The following is a 20,066-nucleotide window of genomic DNA, read 5'->3' on the forward strand; positions in this document are numbered from 1 at the left end:
CCCTCTGGCGCCTCGCTACTTGTCATTCACGCTTTACTTAAATGTCACTTCCTCAGACCACTTCTAGTCACACTCCTTTGTATCATGCTACTGGGTTTTCTTTGTTAATTCTCACCAGAGGATACCTTTTCATTGCTTTTTAGGGAGAGTGAAAGAGACAGGGAAAGACAGAGAGAAACAGATGTGAGAGAAACACATTGGTTGCCTCTGCACGTTGCCCTGACCAGGGACCGGGCTGGGGAAGAGCCTGCAACCAAGGTACATGCCCTTGACCAGAATCAGACGTGGGACCCTTTGGTCTGCAGGCCGACGCTCTATCTACTGAGCCAAACCAGCTAGTGTGCTACTGGGTTTTCTTGGTAGAACTTATTGTTTCTGACTGTTTACTCTCTATCGTTCCTTCAATAAGGAAAGGACCTTAGCAATTCTGTTGAGGAGACTGTAAAGTCCAGGGCACTTTCTGAGTGCTAGACTGTTCCCCTAATGAGTGAGAGGTTCTGTAATTAAAATTATTTGGGCTGCACATTGGAAATCATGTGCACACATATTTTGTAGCTTCATAGTCTTAATTCCAAGATGGAATCATCAGAGTCTATGTATTATTGAAGAGTTTACATTTCCTTTTGCAATTATCTTTTTCTTATAGAAACCACCACTAAGTTGTATTTAATATTTTGTCTTTCATATAGTATCCATACTAGGACCACTTATTTGAATGGTACCTGCGTATATTTTGTAAAATCATATTTTAAGCTCTTAGCTTTGGTTCGAAAAATTCAACAAGCATTATCCCATATCTATTATACCATGCTGTATATGAGAAATACAAAAGGACATAAAAATATATTTTTCTTGGCCATATATACACACACACACACTATTTCCCTAAACATGTCTTATTCCCAAGAACTTTAAGGGGAAAATTATGATAGTCAGGTTCTTTCAGGTGCTCAAAAGCATCTAATCATTCTTCTTTTAGGCAAGAAACTCTTACTCGAATTATTTTTGGAATCAATGAATGTAAAGGACCATCTCCAGAAATCAAAGACACATCTACTAAAACACGAATAGGGTTTCCGTGGGGCCATGGACTCCCCCAGCGTACTGACTAGCTCACATTCAAAGCTCTGGTTTTAGAGAATTTTTGTTATCCTATTTTACCCTCAAGTGTTTTCATTGGCCTTGTTTCATTTGTAAACAATTTGTAAGTCTTTAAGAAAGAACCAAAGAACCTGTCTTGAATTCAGGTAAGCAATTTCAATTTTTTATGATTTCATCTTTTTTTTTTTTTTTAAAAATATATTTTATTGATTTTTTCCAGAGAAGAAGGGAGAGAGATAGAGAGTTAGAAACATCGATGAGAGAGAAACATCGATCAGCTGCCTCCCGCACATCTCCCACTGGGGATGTGCCCGCAACCCAGGTACATGCCCATGACCGGAATCGAACCTGGGACCTTTCAGTCCGCAGGCCGACGCTCTATCCACTGAGCCAAACCGGTCTCGGCGATTTCATCTTTTTAAAAGACATTAATTAACCTTGGAAATCAAGGTTGAACAAGTCAGGTCATTTCATTTTCAATCTACATTTGACTGAATAGTCCTAGTTACAAAGTCAGAGTCCCGGAGGGAGGCAATATAAGGTGGAAATGACTGGAGGGTCTCCTTCATTGGTTATCGCTTCTAGGCCATGTTTTTTTCTCAAAGAGGCTGGTGAGTCGGAGTTTCGGTAGCTTACTGACAGAGAGGTCTTATTTTGGACACTGATACAACATGCCAACTGAGATAAAAGTAACTTACATGTGGGTTTTCCCAGACTGACTAAATGTGAATCGTAAACTAATTTGTACTTGACTCTATGTGATCTTTAAAGCCCAGGTAGACCTAATAAATAATATTGATCTTCCCACTATTGTATGCATTTTAAGTATTCAACGTTGAAAGAAAATAAATCTCTAAGTTAATAAAATAGTGCAATCAAATCCTTTATTTATTTTTTCATTAGACTGAAATAATAAACCAAATGAACAAGGAAAATGTCAATCAAAGGTTTAGCATGAAGCATTAATTCCCAGTAGATAATGTCAAGAATATTATGAAAATATGCACATTGCCTGTAATTGAATTGCAGAAAATCAATGCATTTACCTTCGAAAAGCAGAGGTATTCATTGCCTTCAAGCTTCAGTTTAGGACCTTGGGCTAGGAGCTGAGGGTCTTCTGGTTTTGTTATGAAAAAAAAAAGGAAGGAACGCTCTGGAAAGGAAACTCAGGTCACTGCTATCTCCACCGCATCCATCCAAAGTGGCTATGGCCCACACGAACTGTTCTGCCCACCATTCTTTGCCAGAGCAGAAAACAGGCTCCAAATAAAATAGCCTGAATGATCATAAACCACAAATAAGAACGGAACATTTAAAATAATAATCCAGTTAAGCAGCAAAAACTGAACACATGATCTTCTTCAATCGGAAATGTGTTGTCAACTTTTGCATATTCCATTGAGCCAACAACCACATTTTAACTTGTAATTAGGAGACATTAAGAGATAATTCGGAGCAAATAACAGAACGATGAACCTACAAAAATTCATCAAGGTCAAAGGAAGCACACCTTTAGCCACAGCAAGAAGTGTTGTTCCATGAAGTCAGGTGACCACTTCGTCTTCTCCACAGTCACCTCGGAGGCAAACTTTCTAGGAGCAACATTGCTTTTTGACAATAACCGTGATGACTGTAATCGGGGATCACCATCAAAACCAGGGAGTGTACATTCCTTAGAGTCGAGACCCTCAAACCTCAACAAACACCATATGTGAAGAAACATAGCAAATCCCAACAAGCATACACACAACAGAAGTAATTCATTTATCAGAGACCAATACAAGCTTGAATATGCATTTTCCAGAAGGAAGGAGAAGCCAACAGGCCGCCTGCAGCGGTCAAACCTGTGGCTGTGAAACAAGGCATTTCAAAATCCACACAGTCCGCGAGTCATCAGTGAGAAACAAATGCTTTGTCAACAAAACCTTGGTTGAGGACCCACCAGGTGGGTCTTTGCATGTGTATATTTATATATATTATGATAGAAACCAGCTTGCATGAAGGTCATAGTCTATCTACTTTGAAGTTATAGCACACATACTAGAAGCAATTTACAGAATTTGTCCAGTTTGCATATACAGGAATTGCAAAATGAATTAAAATACATTGAGATATAGAACACCCAAAATGTATTTATAGAAAGCTCCCAGGATTGACAGGGATTGGCCGTAATCAGCGACTTGCCACCATTGAACAGGAACTATAATCAAGAAAAAGGAGAAAAATCCAAGGAAAAATGGAAAATTAAAAAAAATTCTTTCTTTTCTTTTTTTTTTAATTTAAAATAAGGATCTCCTCGTTGCCTTGCAGTGGTGATCGTGTTCTTGCCCCCCAAAACTGGGGTGTCGTTTGGTGATAGTTGGTATGTCCTGGAGTCTTTTGATCTCTGCTGGCTTCCTGCAATGATGGGTCTTTTAGTAGGAAGTGGTGATCTCCATAGTAAATATTTACTATCCCGATGACGTCCGGGCCAACCCCTGAGCCCTCAGTGAGAGGATGCTTTCAGTATCCGGAAGAAAAGGGGAAAAAAGAGATGTTGCTATCGGAACATGTCCTACCACTTCACACTAATTCTCTTGAAATGAAAGATCATGGGTTTTGCCCGAGAAAACATTATGGACAAAGCGTGTGAGGGCCTCTTCAGTTAGGCTTCCGGAAGCAGGCGCTCCTTGTCTGGGGGATTAGGCTACAGTGGGTGCGTGGTGGTGCTTGGTGTTTAGGGTCAACTTTGCTGTCCGCTCCGTAGGTTTTACAGGCGATTTGCTCTTTGCTTTAAGAAGAGAAAGTGATATTGGAAAAAAGTCAGCACTTTAGATTAAAGCAAAGCACCCTTCACAAAGCCACAAACAAGAAGCAGGACAGAAAGTCCATGGCTTGTAGCTATCCTGGCACCTGCGAAAGAAGTTATAAGATATTCGCTCATCTTGAAGATTTCCAGTGCTCCTTATCAGGCTGTTTTAAACACATACACATATATAGTTAATTAGCTCGCCAGCTTGGCTCTGCTGTCTTGGCTTGGCATGCACTGTAAATGACAACACACACAGAGTATTTCAGTCCCAGGACACGGGTCATGTGTCTGCTTTCAAACAATGCCATTCCACGGGGGGTGGAGGGAGGGGGTCCCGAGAGGAAGGAATCCCCAGCGCTCCCCGCCAGTCATCATTCTGGGAGGATTCTTCCTACCGTCCCGGGCGGCTCCTATAATGGGACCTACAGACACGACCTGCATTCCTCCCCAGACCCCGAGCAGCGGCTCCCTGCGGGCAGGACCTGTGCCCTGGGGTGGGCACAGGTGGGCACTTCCTTTTAGAGGAAGAGCTTCCTTAATTTTTACCCTTGAAGTCTGAAGCAAAGAAATGACAGTTTTTGGAAGAGCTTTGAGACTGTGTAAAGGGAGAGAATGCAATTGTAGTTTTGCAATTTTTCTTCATATAATTTATCTAATAAGTTCGTAGTTACAAATGATGTATCAAATACCTTTATTAGTAAGAAAATTAGATCGTAATCAGGCTCAAAGCATTTTGTCTTTTCTTTCTCTCTTTTTCTGTCTTTTCTAGTTGGAGAAAGATTAAGAGGGTTTGAAGGGGGTGAAGGTAGACACTCAACCTATTGAATAATTCAGCTAAACCAGGTTCGGTCCACATTGGCAATGACCACAACTGAGGCGAAAGCACGCCCTGTCAGAAGTCACGGCAGCAGAAAAGCTAGCGACTCGGTTCTCAAATGACTGTCCAGTGGCCTGGCCTTGCTGTCCTGCCGGGTGCCCTCAGTGCGGTCAGTGATTGGCTGCCTTCCCTCGGGAGGTGAGCCACATGTCCCACCGCGTCCTCACAGAAACCCAACGGCTGGAGACCCAGAGGTTAGTGATGGGTCTCGAGAGCCTGTTACGTCTCTCAAGCTGGGCCTGAGGTTCAGAAATGCGGAAGGGACAGTAGAGTAGACGTGCAGCTCTAAGAACAAGGAGTGTGGCAGGGAAATTTGCACAATTTATGCAGAGCCCCTAGCACTGGGGCTTCCCAGAGTTAACCGCGTGCTCTTGTTCCCTTTGAAGGGAGATTCTTGGACAGAGATTCATTTTTTTTGAAAAAGAAAACAAAAGGAATGATTGATTCCTTGGCTCCTTAAGTAGCCAATGGTATTTGACACAATGTCTGATATTGAATAAAGGGCTGAAAGTGCTAAGAGCAAGAAAACGACATAAAATGGTTCATTCAGGAAAGCCATTCTGTGAAATCATGGTTTCTTTCTTAGCCTGCGCCTTGAAAGCTGGCCAAAAGGCACGGGCGCTGCGTGTTCATCTCCCCTCTCTACGGCACTGAGCCCATCACAGGGTCCGCCTGACCAGCGTTCCTATCAGAAATACAGGGGACAGCTACTTCTTTTCGACTCAATGTTTCCCACCATCCAATGTCCAGCATGTGCAAGTTAAAACAGAATTTACATGAGCAGCATCATTACAAATAAATCCCATTATACACAGAGAAGGGTATTTTAAGGCAACTCGAACTTTGAACTGCCATCTCATAGCCGATATATCATTGTAACATAGTACCCGCTCCCCCCCACATTATTCATCCACTCTACACATGCATTTCCTAGCGTATTTTTAAAAATTATATTTTATTGATTTTTTACAGAGAGGAAGAGAGAGAGAGATAGAGTTAGAAACATCGATCAGCTGCTTCCTGCACACCTTCTACTGGGGATGTGCCCGCAACCAAGGTACATGCCCTTGACCGGAATTGAACCTGGGACCTTTCAGTCCACAGGCCTACGCTCTATCCACTGAGCCAAACCAGTTAGGGCTCCTAGCGTATTTTTAATTAAATGACATTTATTTCTGTCAGCCCAATGACAAAGTTTCTTCCCTGCACAGTAAATTATAAAGCAAATCACTGATTGTTTGTCTCTTCTTTCTACATTTTATTTATGCCTTGAATGAAGAGACATGTTCTTTATCTTGGTAATCTCAAAGACTTGGGCAGTGGGATTTAAAATGCTATAATTTGTCCTGTGTGCGTGTAACAGATATTTGTCATAGTCCATTTCATTCGGAGGTACATTGTCCTGAATATAACAGTAGTTATTATTCTAAGTACAAACCTTGTTTATCAAACATGCTATGGTCTATTCTATAGACAAATTATATCTACATATCTATATCTATACATCTATATCATCTATATCTATCTATATCTATATCTATCTATCTATCTATCTATATATCTATAAAGCAAACTTTGGCCACTCATCCTGCTCTCTCTCACTATCACAGCCAGGGACATTTTTCTTTCAGGAACAGATGAGAGCCAAGGTTGCAGTCAGGAGCCTTCGGTTCTAATGGTCTCAGGGGCCACTCACTTCTAAGATCCCAAATAAGGCACTAATTCCTTCCATGTTTTCTAAAATGAGTGCAATAATTATCCATGGTTTTCGATTTTAGTATGCCAGACATTGTGCTCAAGTAGGATCACCCTTCCTCCCCACCCACCTCTCTCTCTCTCTCTCTCTCTCTCTCTCTCTCTCTCTCTTATTCTTTCCTTCTTTCTTTGCTCTGTGCCCAGGCCAAGCAGAATAACCTGTTATCCCCTTAATCCGGCCATGCATTTAACTGCCTCTTGCCCTCATATCACCTTCTGTCCACTGGGTCTCTTCCCATCACCTCCTTGTAGACTCTCTTGCCTTTGAACTTGAGCAGTATTTTGGTTTTGCCTTTCCTATGCCCCTAACACAGCTCACATTGACCTGTAACTCATTATATTCGTATCTTATCTCCCTGATGACCATACAAGCTCATGAAAGGCAAGGGGTGACATTTGAACAATGATTCGTCATTACTTGCCATGTCTAAAACAATGTCTAAACCTTTGCTTCCAACACAAATGCTCTGTGAGGAAGAAAGGAAGGTGCTATCATCTATGTCACATGAAGAGCATGTGCAGAGCGCATGCCTGGAGGAGGGGCCCCCCCGATAGAGCCTAGAGGTTTCTCTGTAGGTTCTACTTCACGGCCTCCTTCGACTTCTCTGTAATACAGATGCCTTCACTTGTCTTTATGCTTAAATGTTCTCACAGTGCTCTCTCAGGCGCCGTTCTCTATGCCCTTGTAAGACAGGGCGGTACTCTCTCCGCGTTGCAAGTGGGAAAAGTCTAGGGAGTCTTCTTATAAGTCCCAGGAGTATAGGCACTTGGCTTCCAGTTTCAGCCCTTTTTGTGCTGCATACACCAGTCTCATCGCCTCCCCCGAGAGGGGTGTCTGGGACGCCTTCCCCAGAGAGCGTCTGGGACCAAGGAGAGTTTGGCCAAGGAGAAATATGGAGGGAAAAGTCTCAAATATTTTATGCTCATGTTAATGATGATCAGAAGACAACAGGAAGTTCCATCTATTTCTTTAAAACACAGTGCCAAGTCGGGTAGAAACCTCATGCAGTTACACCACCATGCCATGCTTGTCATTGTCACCGATGGCTAAGTCCCCCAGGTCCCCGCCTCACTGAACTCAGCACAGCGTCCCACTGAAAGTCTGCCTCGCCTCCCACCTGTCTGCCAGCGGGGAGAACTTAGCTCCCTTTGGCGCCTCCCTTCACACTGCACCATCGGGACTATGTCTTCGTCCCTGGATCTAGGACCACGAGGCTGGCGCGCGGGGGGCCACTGAATAAGGCTGCATCCCTCCCCTGCTCGTGTCGGTCTCCAAATTGACGGGATGGGATGGGGCAGCTCCCACGTGTCAGTGAAGACGCGGTAGGCACTTTGCAGACATTGTGCTAGTGCATCTCCACCGCCCTGCCATCCTGCGGGTCAGGAACATGGAGCTCAGGACGGGACAGCCCCCCAGGGTCCCATGGGTGCAGGTGGAAGGCAAAGGCACAGGAGGGAGGACACAGCAAGGCAGGCAGAGCGCCCAGCAGACAGACGGGCTCCGGGCAGGGAGCCCCCGGGGCAGGCAACCCGGCCCATGGTCCCCCATCTGCTCCCTCAGCATGGGAAGCTATTATTTATTTATTTCTGAATGGACAAGAATCTATTATTTAAATGGACAGGAATCTTTTCAGAGAAAATGCACAGCATGCTTCAGAGAAGAAAAACTTAACTATATATATATATACCTCGAATATTCAAATAGACCAAACGACGGAACAACCCAACAACTGAACAACCAGTCGCTATGACGTGCGCTGACCACACGTCCTCTGTCCAAGCTTTTGACCCAAATCTGATGGACTGGGGCCAAAGGCTACGCTGATGGTTAAAGTGCCACCATTAGTTAGTGACGGGAGAGACAAGCAGAGTGCTATCTACCAGGAAAGTCATCAGAACAGGATCTGGGTATTTCATTCAAAGGACCACGCGAGCACTGAGCAAGGTCCAGACAGTGTGTCCCACCTCACGTCCACCGCTTTCAACTACCTGCTTTCTCTGGGGAGTGAGTCGCTGCTGGATTCCTTTCCTGTCTGAGTTCAACTTCTAGCTGGTTCAGACAAGACAGGGGACAGTCAGGGCTCAGGGTATCTGTCTGCAGATTTGGGTACAATTCTCTCCACGTTTTTTCTTTTTTGGTTTGAGTGTCTAGTGCAGGGGTCCTCAAACTTTTTAAACAGGGGGCCAGTTCACTGTCCCTCAGACTGTTGGAGGACCGGACTATAGTTTAAAAAAAAACTATGAACAAATTCCTATGCACACTGCACAGATCTTATTTTGAAGAAAACAAAACAGGAACAAATACAATATTTGTATTTGCATGTGGCCTGCGGGCTGTAGTTTGAGGACCCCTGGTCTAGTGGAATCAAAAGAAGCAAGAAAAGAGAAAGAAAACAATTTCTCTCCCACGGAGGCCCATGGTCTGACCCCAGAAGCTTTACTTTGTAACAGGGAATATGAGTGACACTTATCATATGAGCAGACCTACAGATGGAAACCTCCAATAATAAAGGCAGCGACAGCCCCTGATCTCATGCTGCCCGCGAAGAAGCCAGGCGCACACAGGACGGAGCAGACCAGCCTTGCCGCATCCTCTGTCGCAGACGCGGGCCTCAGAGCGACAGCGGCTCCGGGAGAAAGATCAGAGCCAGCGCTCAGTGCAATCTTGCCTCTGGCTCGCACGTACTATTTAAGGGAAAAGCCAAATAATAGGGTAATTATCTCCTATAATTTTTTTGAAAAGAATACCTTTCTATCAGAGTTATTATGTGTCCAGTGCCAATTTCTCCCAGAAAGCCCCTATTTCTTTTTAAGAAATGTGCTTCATTTTAACCCATTGCACAAACCGCTTATTTTATTGAGCCCGACTTGCAGGCAGGCACCGCCTACATGACCTTCGTCAGCAACGCACACCTCTCCGCCGGTGAGGCCACTCTGGCAGCGCAGGGAGAGCGGGGCAGTTTCTCACGGCCCTCTAAATGGCAAGGTGCCTGGGGACACCCCAGTCACCTCAGAATGTTCCAGACTCTCTTCCTTACAATGAGTCCCTGTAGGCTTCCCGGGTTTCTGCCTCCTTCACTGACTCAAAAAGGGACCCACGAAAGTGACAGCACATTTTCACTGACTTGCTCATCGGGTAGGGACTGCTCTGGGTGCAGGCAGCGAGATGATGATGATATGATGATGATGATGATGATGGGACAGTAGCTGATATTTCTTGAGCACTTATCATTTCCTCAGCCCTGACTGTGATCTGGGAGCTGCCTCAGAGGTTTTGCTGATGAAGGAGCTGTGCTGAGGGGGCCTGCATTGCGCTTGGGTTTCCTCAGTGGGCAGGTGAGGCGGCTGAGGTTCAAAGCCAGTTCTATTAGACTCTACGAGCGAATTCGCTGCTAATTCCTCTCTCCTGGCCGTTCTGCACACCCGAAAGCCTTGCTTTCTCAGCTCTGCCCGTTAGAGATCTGTGGGGACGTGAGTGGCATAGATGAAGTGGGAGGGAGAACATATAAATGAGTGAAAAAACAAGTGAAATGTTTTCAAACAATGACACTTTAAGACCACTTCTATTTAATCCCAGCTGGCTGCATCAGTGAGAATGTTTACTGTGAGCGCTGCGTGCACAGGTATATATATATAAGTGCTGCCAACGTGCTTGAAACTATGGACTCGCCGAGCTGAAATCTGCCTCCTGCGTGTTTTCCTATTAACCAGCCAACTCCGCACTCATAACACGAAGGTTGACATTCACCCACACCTTCTTGGAATGATCACATGTTCTGCGTTAGGACGTGTGCTTTTGCTGCACGTGGCTGAAAAACGCCACATTTGTCCAAGGGCTTAAATAAGGGCATTAATGTGGGGAGGGGACTGGAGGGAATTATGAGGACAACTGAGGCCATGTGGGGTGGCATGGCTGCAGGTACAGAGACCCCAGGGCGCTTATGGGGGTGGGTGGCTGGGAGAGTTTGCCCCGAGTGAGGAGGCTAGAGTTATCGATTACCAAGCAAAGAGCTAAGAACAACATCCTATCTAATAATAGAGAAACATGGTAATTAACCATAACTTCGCTACCCTTCCCATTGGCTAATCAGCAGGATATGCAAAATAACTGACAGCCAAGATGGCGGCCGGCAGCCAGGCAGCTGAAGCGAACATGAACATGAGGCTTGCTTACTCCAGTGATGGAGGAAACCAACGCTCCCTGAGCTCCAGATGAAACAATGTTGCAATTATAGAACCTAAACAAACCCCAGAAACTTGCTTTCAGCCAGCAGCCTCAGAGCTTAGAGTGGCCAGTGATGGCAACAGAGTTTCAATTATAGAATCTAAACAAACCCAGGTACCTGCTTTCAGCCGGCAATGGCCTCAGAGCTGGAGCCTGTTCTCAGCTCCAGTGGCCAGCCTGCAAACAGCCATCAGCCCTTCACCCAGGCTGGCCAGGCACCCCAGCAGGACCCCCATCCCTGATCCGGGACACCCGTCAGGGCAAACCAGCCAGCCCCCACCCATGCACCAGGCATACAATAAAAGGGTAATATGCTAAATGACCCTAACAGCAGAATGACTGGGAATGACTGGTCAATATGACACACTCTGTCCACCAGGGGTCAAACGCTCAATGAAGGAGCTGCCCTCTGGTGGTCAATGCGCTCACATGGGAGGAGCTCTGCTCAGCCACAAGCCAGGCTGACGGCTGCCAGTACAGTGGTGGTGGTGGGAGCCTCTCCTTCTTCCTCAGCAGCACTAAGGATGTCCGACTGCAGTTTAGGCCTGCTCCCCGCTGGCAAGTGGACATCCCCCGAGGGCTGCCGGGCTGCCAGAGGGATGTCTGATTGCCATCTTATGCCCAATCCCCAGGAGACTGGGCCTAAGCCAGCAGGTGGTCATCCCCTGAGGGGTCCCAGACTGCGAGAGGGCACAGGCCAGGCTGAGGGACCCCCCATCCCCCGCGAGTGCACAAATTTTTGTGCACCGGGCCTCTAGTCTATATTATAAAAACCCAGTGGCCCTAACACCGTAATGACTAAAGACCGGTCACCAGGAGGCTGTGTGCACAGTGAGGCGCGTGTTGGTGGGTAGGGCTGTGTGTGCGGTGAGGCACGCATGGGTGGGAAGGGACTTGACTCTGGGTCCTGCGGCACAGCGGGGTCTGGGGTCCCAGGTCTCATGCAATTTCACGCGCTGGGTCATTAGTATGTTCATGTTTTCGCGACTACTCTCTGATGGGAGAGAGAAGTATGGGTCCCACCCACACTTTCTGCATGCTGCCCTAGACCCCCTCCTCAACCTCACCAGAGGAAAACTCCTCATCAAAGATGGAAACATACCTCACAGTTTAGAGAAATGGCAACGGAGAGACCCAGAGCCAAGGAACAGAAGTAAAGGAAAGAAAGAAAGAAACAGCTGTGACTGTGAGTTCATTTTTTACACATCTATATATATAAAAGGCTAAGTGACCGACTGTCCGTCCGACCGACTGACTAGCCAGTACATATGACGCGCACTGGCAATTTAAAAATAAACGTTGACTTGTGCATATGCGATACATATAAAGCTCTCAGAATGTATATTATTGAAATCTCCCTGAAATGATTTGTAATGGATCTATTATTGAAGCTACATTTGGAAATAGTATATCTATAGATAATATTAAAAAAAAATCTAAAAGTGTGATTCTTTGTCCCCAAACTGAACATGTTCATAAATTAAATGAAGAAATTTTGAATATACTCGATGGAGATTTTCACACCTATTTGAGTGATGATTCCATCAAATTAATGGATGATACTGAAAACGAAAATTTTCCCATCGAATTTCTTAGTAGTATTACTCCTTCGGGAATGCCGTGTCATAAATTAAAATTGAAAGTAGGCGCAATCATCATGCTACTGAGAAATCTCAATAGTAAATGGGGTCTTTGTAATGGTACCAGATTTATTATCACAAGATTACAACCTAACATTATCGAAGCTCAAGTATTAATAAATCACAAGGACAAACTCTAGACAGAGTAGGAATATTCCTACCTGAACCCGTTTTCGGACATGGTCAGTTATATGTTGCTTTCTCTTGAGTGCGAAGAGCGTGTGACGTTAAAGTTGTAAATACTTCATCACAAGGTAAATTAGTCAAGCACTCTGAACGTGTTTTTACTCTTAATGTGGTGTACAGGGAGATATTAGAATAAGTTTAATCAATTTATCAGTCATTGTTTTTATTAATATTGTTTTTACATCATGTTTTTTATATCATATTTTTATATCATGTCTTTGTTGTTATATCATGTTGTTATTGTTATTTATTAATCAGTTTATATATTATTTTCATATACATTTTACTAATTTTCTTTAATCTCTGACACTTTTATTATAGAGAAAGGACAAATAGTGATATTAAAATATTTCTTCTAATTAATTTCCTTTCAATGTTCATGAATCTGTGCACTGGGCCACTAGTCTTCTTATATAAATGGAAAAATAGAAAGCTATCACCATATTTTATAAATATAGTAATTTGTCCAAGTTAAAAATTGATTTTAATTGTTCAGCATCATCTGTTTTTGAGGAAAAAATTATTTGACAACTGAATGCTATAGGATACAGAAAAGCATCAGTGATATAGCTTTAGAAAACACACTTGTTTTCACCTAAATAAAATTTCTTAAGAGTTTACCCATATATTTTTTATGTTTGAGCCAATGCTTTCACCATTTTCATGAATATAGCTACTTCAAAATTATCTGAATTAGTGTTTTAGAAATTATCTTCATAACAGAAATTTTCTTAGACATCAGAATTAAGCAATTAACAGGTAGTTGAAGATTTTCTAAAATCCATGTCCTACTTATCAAGGCATGCAAATAAAATGATACAACTATATAGTTGTAAGGGTCTGGTCATCAAACTTCTCAGATATAATTTGTTATGAAATATAATCTAAAATAAATATTGTTGTTGTCATGGGTGTGGAATGAAGGATGGTCCAAGTGCTGATTTCTAATCCTCTCTCTCCATTAACACATAAGGGATGTAGGGCTGTTTTCTTAAAGATGGACCAAATTGCATAAAAATTCACATCTCTTCTTATTAACCTCAGAAGAGCTCTGGCAAAGCAACATTCAATCCAGAAACATTTATTTAACTCTAATTATGTGCTAAGCACAGTGCTAGGTACTTCGATAACACCAAAAGGATCAAGATACAATTCATCTTTTTTCCCGCCGCTTCATTAGCTTTTTATTTGAACTGTTCGGAGTTGGTTGAACACCACTTTGGCAGGTGTGTTAGAAGCAGCATACCTCCTGGGTTTGCATGGTGCCTTACAGTGCGTCAGCGCCTAAGGACCACGACTTTATTTCTTTAAAACCTTTATATTTTTAGATCTTTGGAAGTAGAGTGAGTTTTTATATTCAAGAAGGTGTTTTTTTCTACTTAGTGGTTATGACCCTACAGCTTGGTCCCTAAATGAACATTTTTCAAATTAATTCTCCGATGCTAAGAGAAGTGAGGATATTGCCTTTATGGCAAATAAATTTGTTTAATCAGAAAAACTAAAACTAAAATACTTTCCAAATGGCTGAAGAAGATGCCGCTAAGAAAGAAGGAAAAACTTGGTCCCATAATAGACTCCCTTACTGCACACGGCTTGACACCTTTGTATTTAGGAGTTGGGATATCTGATGGCATTATTTACTCTTCATTACAATCCTTGTGTTTGTGAAGGTAATCGATTTGTTTAATTTGACATCCATTTTCACTTTTTTAATAGTTCTATAGTGGTAGGCTTCACAGGACGAGGAACTCTGGCTCCGAGCATTTACAATTCGCTGTAAGTCAAGCACTAAGAGCTTAATTTATAGGAGGTCTCCTTTATGCATCTAAGATCCTGAATTCATGCAGAATGTTCCCTCACTTGTTTGAAACAGTCATATTAAATGAAACATAATGATCCTTTATAAATATTCCAGTGTATTGATTTTCCTTGACACTCTCAATGACCACAACATCGCTCATCACTTTGCCCCAACTCTGCAGCAGGGGCTGGATGAGTCATACCATTGAGAGGAAAAATGATCACATAATGTTTTCTTTATGGACTTTATATGTGCTTGACTTATTTCATCAATATATATTTATCAAGCACACCGTTCTGTTTAGAAAAACAGAAATAATAATTTGATGATCAGATCCTCCATTCAGATCCCAGGAAGCAAGGTATGTTCTTCATTTCATGCTACTAGCAATTTCTAAGTATGCCGCCTTCATAATATATGCACAGACACACATGTACATGCATGTGCATGTGTGTATATACATATGTGCACACGTACATAGCTGTACATGTGTACATAGGTTTAATTTGTCATGAGCTCTATAATCACACCACACCATTGTTTTACTTTGCTTTTCTTTCTATCTCTTTCTTTCCTTTTTTATTTCTGTATTTCTTAATTTACTTATTAACTCTATTGTTTAGTTTGTTTTCCCTTGCCTGAGTCGTCATTGTCTATTTTTAAATTAGAAAATTTTAAATATTTTTCCTCTTATAACCGAAGTAATAAATTATCACTGTACAAATGCTACCAACAGAGACACAATAATCAAATAATTAAAAATCATAACTTATCTTGACCTTTGATGTACATTTTCACATACTTCTTCCTGTTGTTTTTCTATGCACACATCTCAGATCGATTTACAGTTTTGTGTTCTATATTTTTTTAAAGTTTTGCATCCTATATTTTTTCACAGTACATTTTGTGTTCAGTTTTTTTGAATTTCATTAAACATTATTTGAAAACATGACTCTAGAAGGTTTTTCATATGGTTTTAACACATTGACTAGGTCAGTGGTCAGCAAACTGCGGCTCACGAGCCACATGTGGCTCTTTGGCCCCTTGAGTGTGGCTCTTCCACAAAATACCACGTGTGGGCGCGCACATACAGTGCGATGGAAATTTCTTGGCCCATGCGCAGAAGTCGCGAGCTGCAGTTTGCCGACCACTGCACTAGGTGGCTTTCCCACTCTTGGCCGTTTGTGTATCTCCTGTGACGGGAAGACCCCGTGACAGGCACCCCTGCCCAAGGTCTGGGCCACTTCCCGCTGGTCTCCTTGCAATTCCTCCCGGGAGCTTCGCTGCAGGGACGCATGGGCCACACACGCTAAAGCCTGTGGCTGATCTCCCCGCCCCAGTGTCCCTCTGGAAGAGAAGCATCCAGTCACCATGCAGGTAACAAGCCAGCAGATGCCCGCGTGACTGCAATCTTCACCTTCAGCTAAAAAGTCTTTGCCAAGGTCATATGTCCCACAGTTTGAAAAATAACTAGGGTTTTGATGGGGTTTGCATCAAGTCTATACATACTTTTGAAAGCCTGACTTTGATGATTATATATTTTGCCCCTAACATTTTCTGCTTGTGTATTGCTGTCCTATAGAGAATTGATGTCAACTTACATCTTTATTTTGTCTTTATCAATACTATATGATCATGTTCGATATCTCTAAGTCATTTGGAGTGGGTTACATAATCATAGCATCTGTAAAATTGACACTTTTTCCTTCTTTTCTTAAGTATTAGACACAAATATTTCTTTGTTGTATCACTTTTTGGCTACATTCGTAGATTGAATACATGTTTTAAAATATGCATAGTAAAATCTTATTTTCGTTTGCATTATTTTGTAGCTGGAAATCTTCTAAGCCCCAGGCCTCCGATTTTATGCTAATTTTTCTATATCTGATATTTCTTTTCTGCTAAGCTCTTTAATCAATCAGAGTTCATTTGCATTTTTATCATACATTGTGATACTGTTTCCTTTTGTCATTTATTAATTAAACAAATCCTTAATTATTATATCTTAATTCAGCAGGCATTATATTATTTTACATAATCGTACAGGTTTCCAGGCTTCTTTTTTCCTGTCATCGCTATTCCTATTTGTGTCCCTTAGTTATCCTTTGGAATCATGGTTATTTAAACATGTGTTTTAATATCTGACGGGTAAGAGGAAGAGAACTTACCATGGTGAGCGTGGTCATGAGCTGGGTTTACTCTTATGTCACTAAATGCTGACAATGACCTTGGGCTGTCTGCATTATAAGCTTTTAAGTAAGGACTCCGAGGTCCGGGGATTTCGTGAACAGCTCACTCCACACACGGGTAGCCGGTGAATCTCAGACTCAAATCTGCATCTATGCGGCCAGACTGTGCCATGCTTGTTATAGCGTTCCGCATCCATTTTAGTTTTCTCTTTTTGTAAAGTTTTAGAAATATTTCCACTTATTGACGCTTTCAGATGCATCTGTAATAACTTTCTGATTTAAAAAATTCGGAGGTTCTTTTTTGAAATCTTGCATATAATTAAGAGACAGCCAGTTTGTGTAATTGCAAGTTCCAAATATCTATTGTTTATTCAGGTCACACAGCTCAAATTCTTGAAAATCCTTTGGATTTTCATTATGTTTTATAGGAAGGATCCAGTTCCAACCTTGGGCAAGACAGCTGGTGGCTAAAACGGTCTGGTTATATCGGGACAACTGACCAGTTCATGGCATTGTGACAGAAGGAAAAAGAAAGTTCTGAAATTGCAAACAATAAGGCATAAGCCATGGCTGAAGCCCTGGCCTTCCTTCTTCCACTAATCACTGACCCCGCCCCCCCCCCCCCCCCCCCCAAAAAAAGGCAGCTACTTGCCACAGTAGAGCCCGTGGGGCGCAGCACTCACCTTCCCATTGCATTGCTGCTGAGAGTTGTACTGGACGAGCACAATGCGATGCTGGTCAAGTAGTTACCCCTTATGAGGCCTGGTCTGTGTATCTAATTGCATTTCATCCTCAAGACGAGAAAATGGAGACGCAAGCAGCTCTGAGCGGTGGGCTGCGATGTGAGTGTCTCCCTCCCTGACCGCCTTGCCTGCCGCCTGCGCTGGGAGTGGCGGCCTGAGGCCGAAGGTGGAAGCACCTGCTTCTCTCTGCTCTGCAGCTGCACGAGTGCCCTGTGTCAGGTGTGGCAGCAGAGCTCCGCGGGAGGGGGAGCCCTCACCTTGCTTCTTGGACCTGGGTTCCCTTGACTGACAGAGTGAGTCTTTGCAGCTACTTCTCAAGCCTTGGGTCATCGATCCAGGGAGCTGCTTCCCTGCAGCTGCGTGAAATCACTGGAGACCGGGACTGAGCGCGCTGGCACATCTGCGGCATGTCCCTCCTCCCCGACGGGCTCCTGGTCCCCACAGTGAGCCTCCTGGTCCCCACAGTGAGCCTGTGTGGCCTTCCTGCACCGGCAGGGCCTGCAGCCTCCAGAGCCTTGGGTCTATAGACCCAGCTGGTTCCTGAATTTCAGTGAGTTGAGTTAAATATGGTTCGTGGGAGAACTTAGCCAATATGGGCCATTAATCTACATATTTTCAGTTCAAACATATCTCTAGCAGTTTCCTTGGCCTGCATCCCACAAAGCATTGCCTCACATCTATTTTTCATCTTATTCATAGACACTCCATTTACATGGCTGCCCTCTAACTGACAGGATTGCAAGGAGCAGATTAATTTTACCAGCGTAAGCAGCCAAGTTGGATCATTAAAACCCAACTCAACAGCAAGGCCTGAAGTATACACCTGGCTCTCCACCTCCATTTCCCCGTAGTCAGGTCAGGGAAACACCCTCCTGCCCGCCCCTCAGCCCTCCCCTCCTCCCCACCGGCTCCCACCTCTGTTTGAAGAGTGTTTCTGTTCAATCTGGGGGGTTCTGGAAGCTGCCGTGTTCAACCTGCCCAGGAGCCGGGAGCACTGGGCTCCTGCAGCTGGGGCAGCAGCCGCCCCTGGAGCCCCGGTTTTGCATCTTGGTGGAAACACTGTCGCCGTGTTTCAGAGCTCGGAGAAGCAGCATTCCCGGCAGCGACTAGAGACGCCAGAGCCGCACGTGGGCGCATCCCTACACCTGAGCCATGGCCAGTGCTCTTCCCAGCGCCAGCTGCGGGCGCAGGAGCCAACAAAACAGCTTCCCAAGGCCATCTCAGCACCCGAGTAGTGAAACGGTCCCAGAGAAAGACCCGCTTCTGAAACAGTAGCATTTCTCTCTCTCTCTCTCTCTCTCTCTCTCTCTCTCTCACACACACACACACCTCATAGTAAGTGATAAAAATACTTTCTGACCCATAAGAACTTTTTAGAGGTAACGATTCTCATAATTTACTGCTCACAGAAATGCCTGCTCCGGTTCTAGACTCAGTAGGTCCTGGAATACGACTTTTGACAAGCCCGAGTCTGGCCCGGTTGGCTGCGCTACACACTGAGAAACACTGGTGAGGAGTCTTGGTCAGCGTTGGCATCGAGGCGACGCTATTTATGTAAATATAATTGTAAGAGAAAGAAGGTGAAAGCCAACATATCCCACTCCTCTCCCTCCCCCTTCTCTCTCAACATGAGCGCCACGTGTGGGGGCCACTTAAAGAGAAGCAGGTGCGAGCGGCAGGGTTTGCAGCCAAGACGTTGTCCTTAGGGAGACCAGCTACCCTGCTCTGCCTGCCACTCAGAGGTGCCCGAGTGTGGGCGTCCCAGCACCGCCAGGAAAGTCCCAAGAAAACACTCCTAAGGCACAAGGATGGCTGCACAGGAAGCACAGACGCGTTGCTCTGGAGAAAACCACCGGTTCTGACCAGCGAATAGGGAACGACCCACACAAGGAAAACGGCCTTTCTGAAGTCAGCAAAGCAGGAAAGGACCTAAGAACACGCAGGACACGCCCCGAGGAAGATGAGGCGTGAGGACTGGGAACCCGGGAGACGCGAGCTGGGAATCAGACCCCGCAAGCTGGCGGCGCTGCTCCGGAAACACCACGAGTGGGTGTTTGCTCTGTTGGGACTGTTCCCTGTGTTAGAACAGACACAGGCCTGCTGGTAGGAGCTGGTGACACAGAGGAGAGAGGGAGAGGCCCGTGCAGAGAACGAAATCCGTGTTGGTGGAACAGGAAAGATCCTGCTGTTCAAGGGTGTTGGGAAGAGACAATGAGTGGCCCCGGTGACTGGCTCACTGTGGCAACGGACCGAAGACGAGGCGAGAACATTGTCAAGTTTCGCAGACCCTGGTTGTGATGGCGTTTGCTGTTGAAAGGATTTGGGAGCCATGGAGGAAGAACATGTGTGTTTTGGTGAGAAAGCTGAGATGGTAAGTTCAGTTTTGAGTTCTGGGGTTGAGGGGGCCGACTCGGATGCCTGTTGCTGTGAGACAAACCACCTGAGGCCGAGTGCCTGAGGGAGACATGGGGCAAGGATCTCTCAGGGTCTGTGCCCAGCTGGCTCAGGCCGTGCTCACTGGGCATCTCTCACAATGCAATGAAGTGGCTGCTGGGGCTGAAGGTCAAGGTTGGCAACTAGGGGCTTCGTTGGGCAAGGGGATGTCAAGGGAGCTACACTTTTTCAGGGGTTGCTGGCTTCTAGGGGTCATGGCAGAAGCTGGCAGTCCTCTCAAAGCCAGGTCTGCAATGAGCATAGTGTGACTTCTCATCTTACAGCCAAAGTGGTCACGGGCCAGCCGGAAGGGAGCTAGGGGGAG

General features: G+C 44.5%; 1 protein-coding gene across 5 annotated transcripts in view; it reads right to left on the reverse strand.

Annotated features, from left to right (window-relative positions):
• Positions 1-1,959: 1,959 nt before the first annotated feature.
• The window catches only part of VSTM2A (V-set and transmembrane domain containing 2A), a 28,596-nt gene continuing 10,489 nt past the window's right edge, over positions 1,960-20,066 (reverse strand). For 3 of the 5 annotated variants that reach the window (XM_015564672.1, XM_015564670.1, XM_015564671.1), the window contains exon 5: positions 1,960-3,871. In XM_015564672.1, coding sequence (XP_015420158.1) covers positions 3,783-3,871 — 89 coding nt within the window. In that variant the 3' untranslated portion in view covers positions 1,960-3,782. Of the gene's footprint in view, positions 3,994-20,066 lie in introns of all 5 variants that reach the window. The other 2 variants (XM_006764866.2, XM_006764865.2) reach the window with 1 other exon arrangement.

Source organism: Myotis davidii, unplaced genomic scaffold, assembly GCF_000327345.1.
Source record: "Myotis davidii unplaced genomic scaffold, ASM32734v1 scaffold781, whole genome shotgun sequence".
Taxonomy (NCBI): Eukaryota; Metazoa; Chordata; class Mammalia; order Chiroptera; family Vespertilionidae; genus Myotis; species Myotis davidii.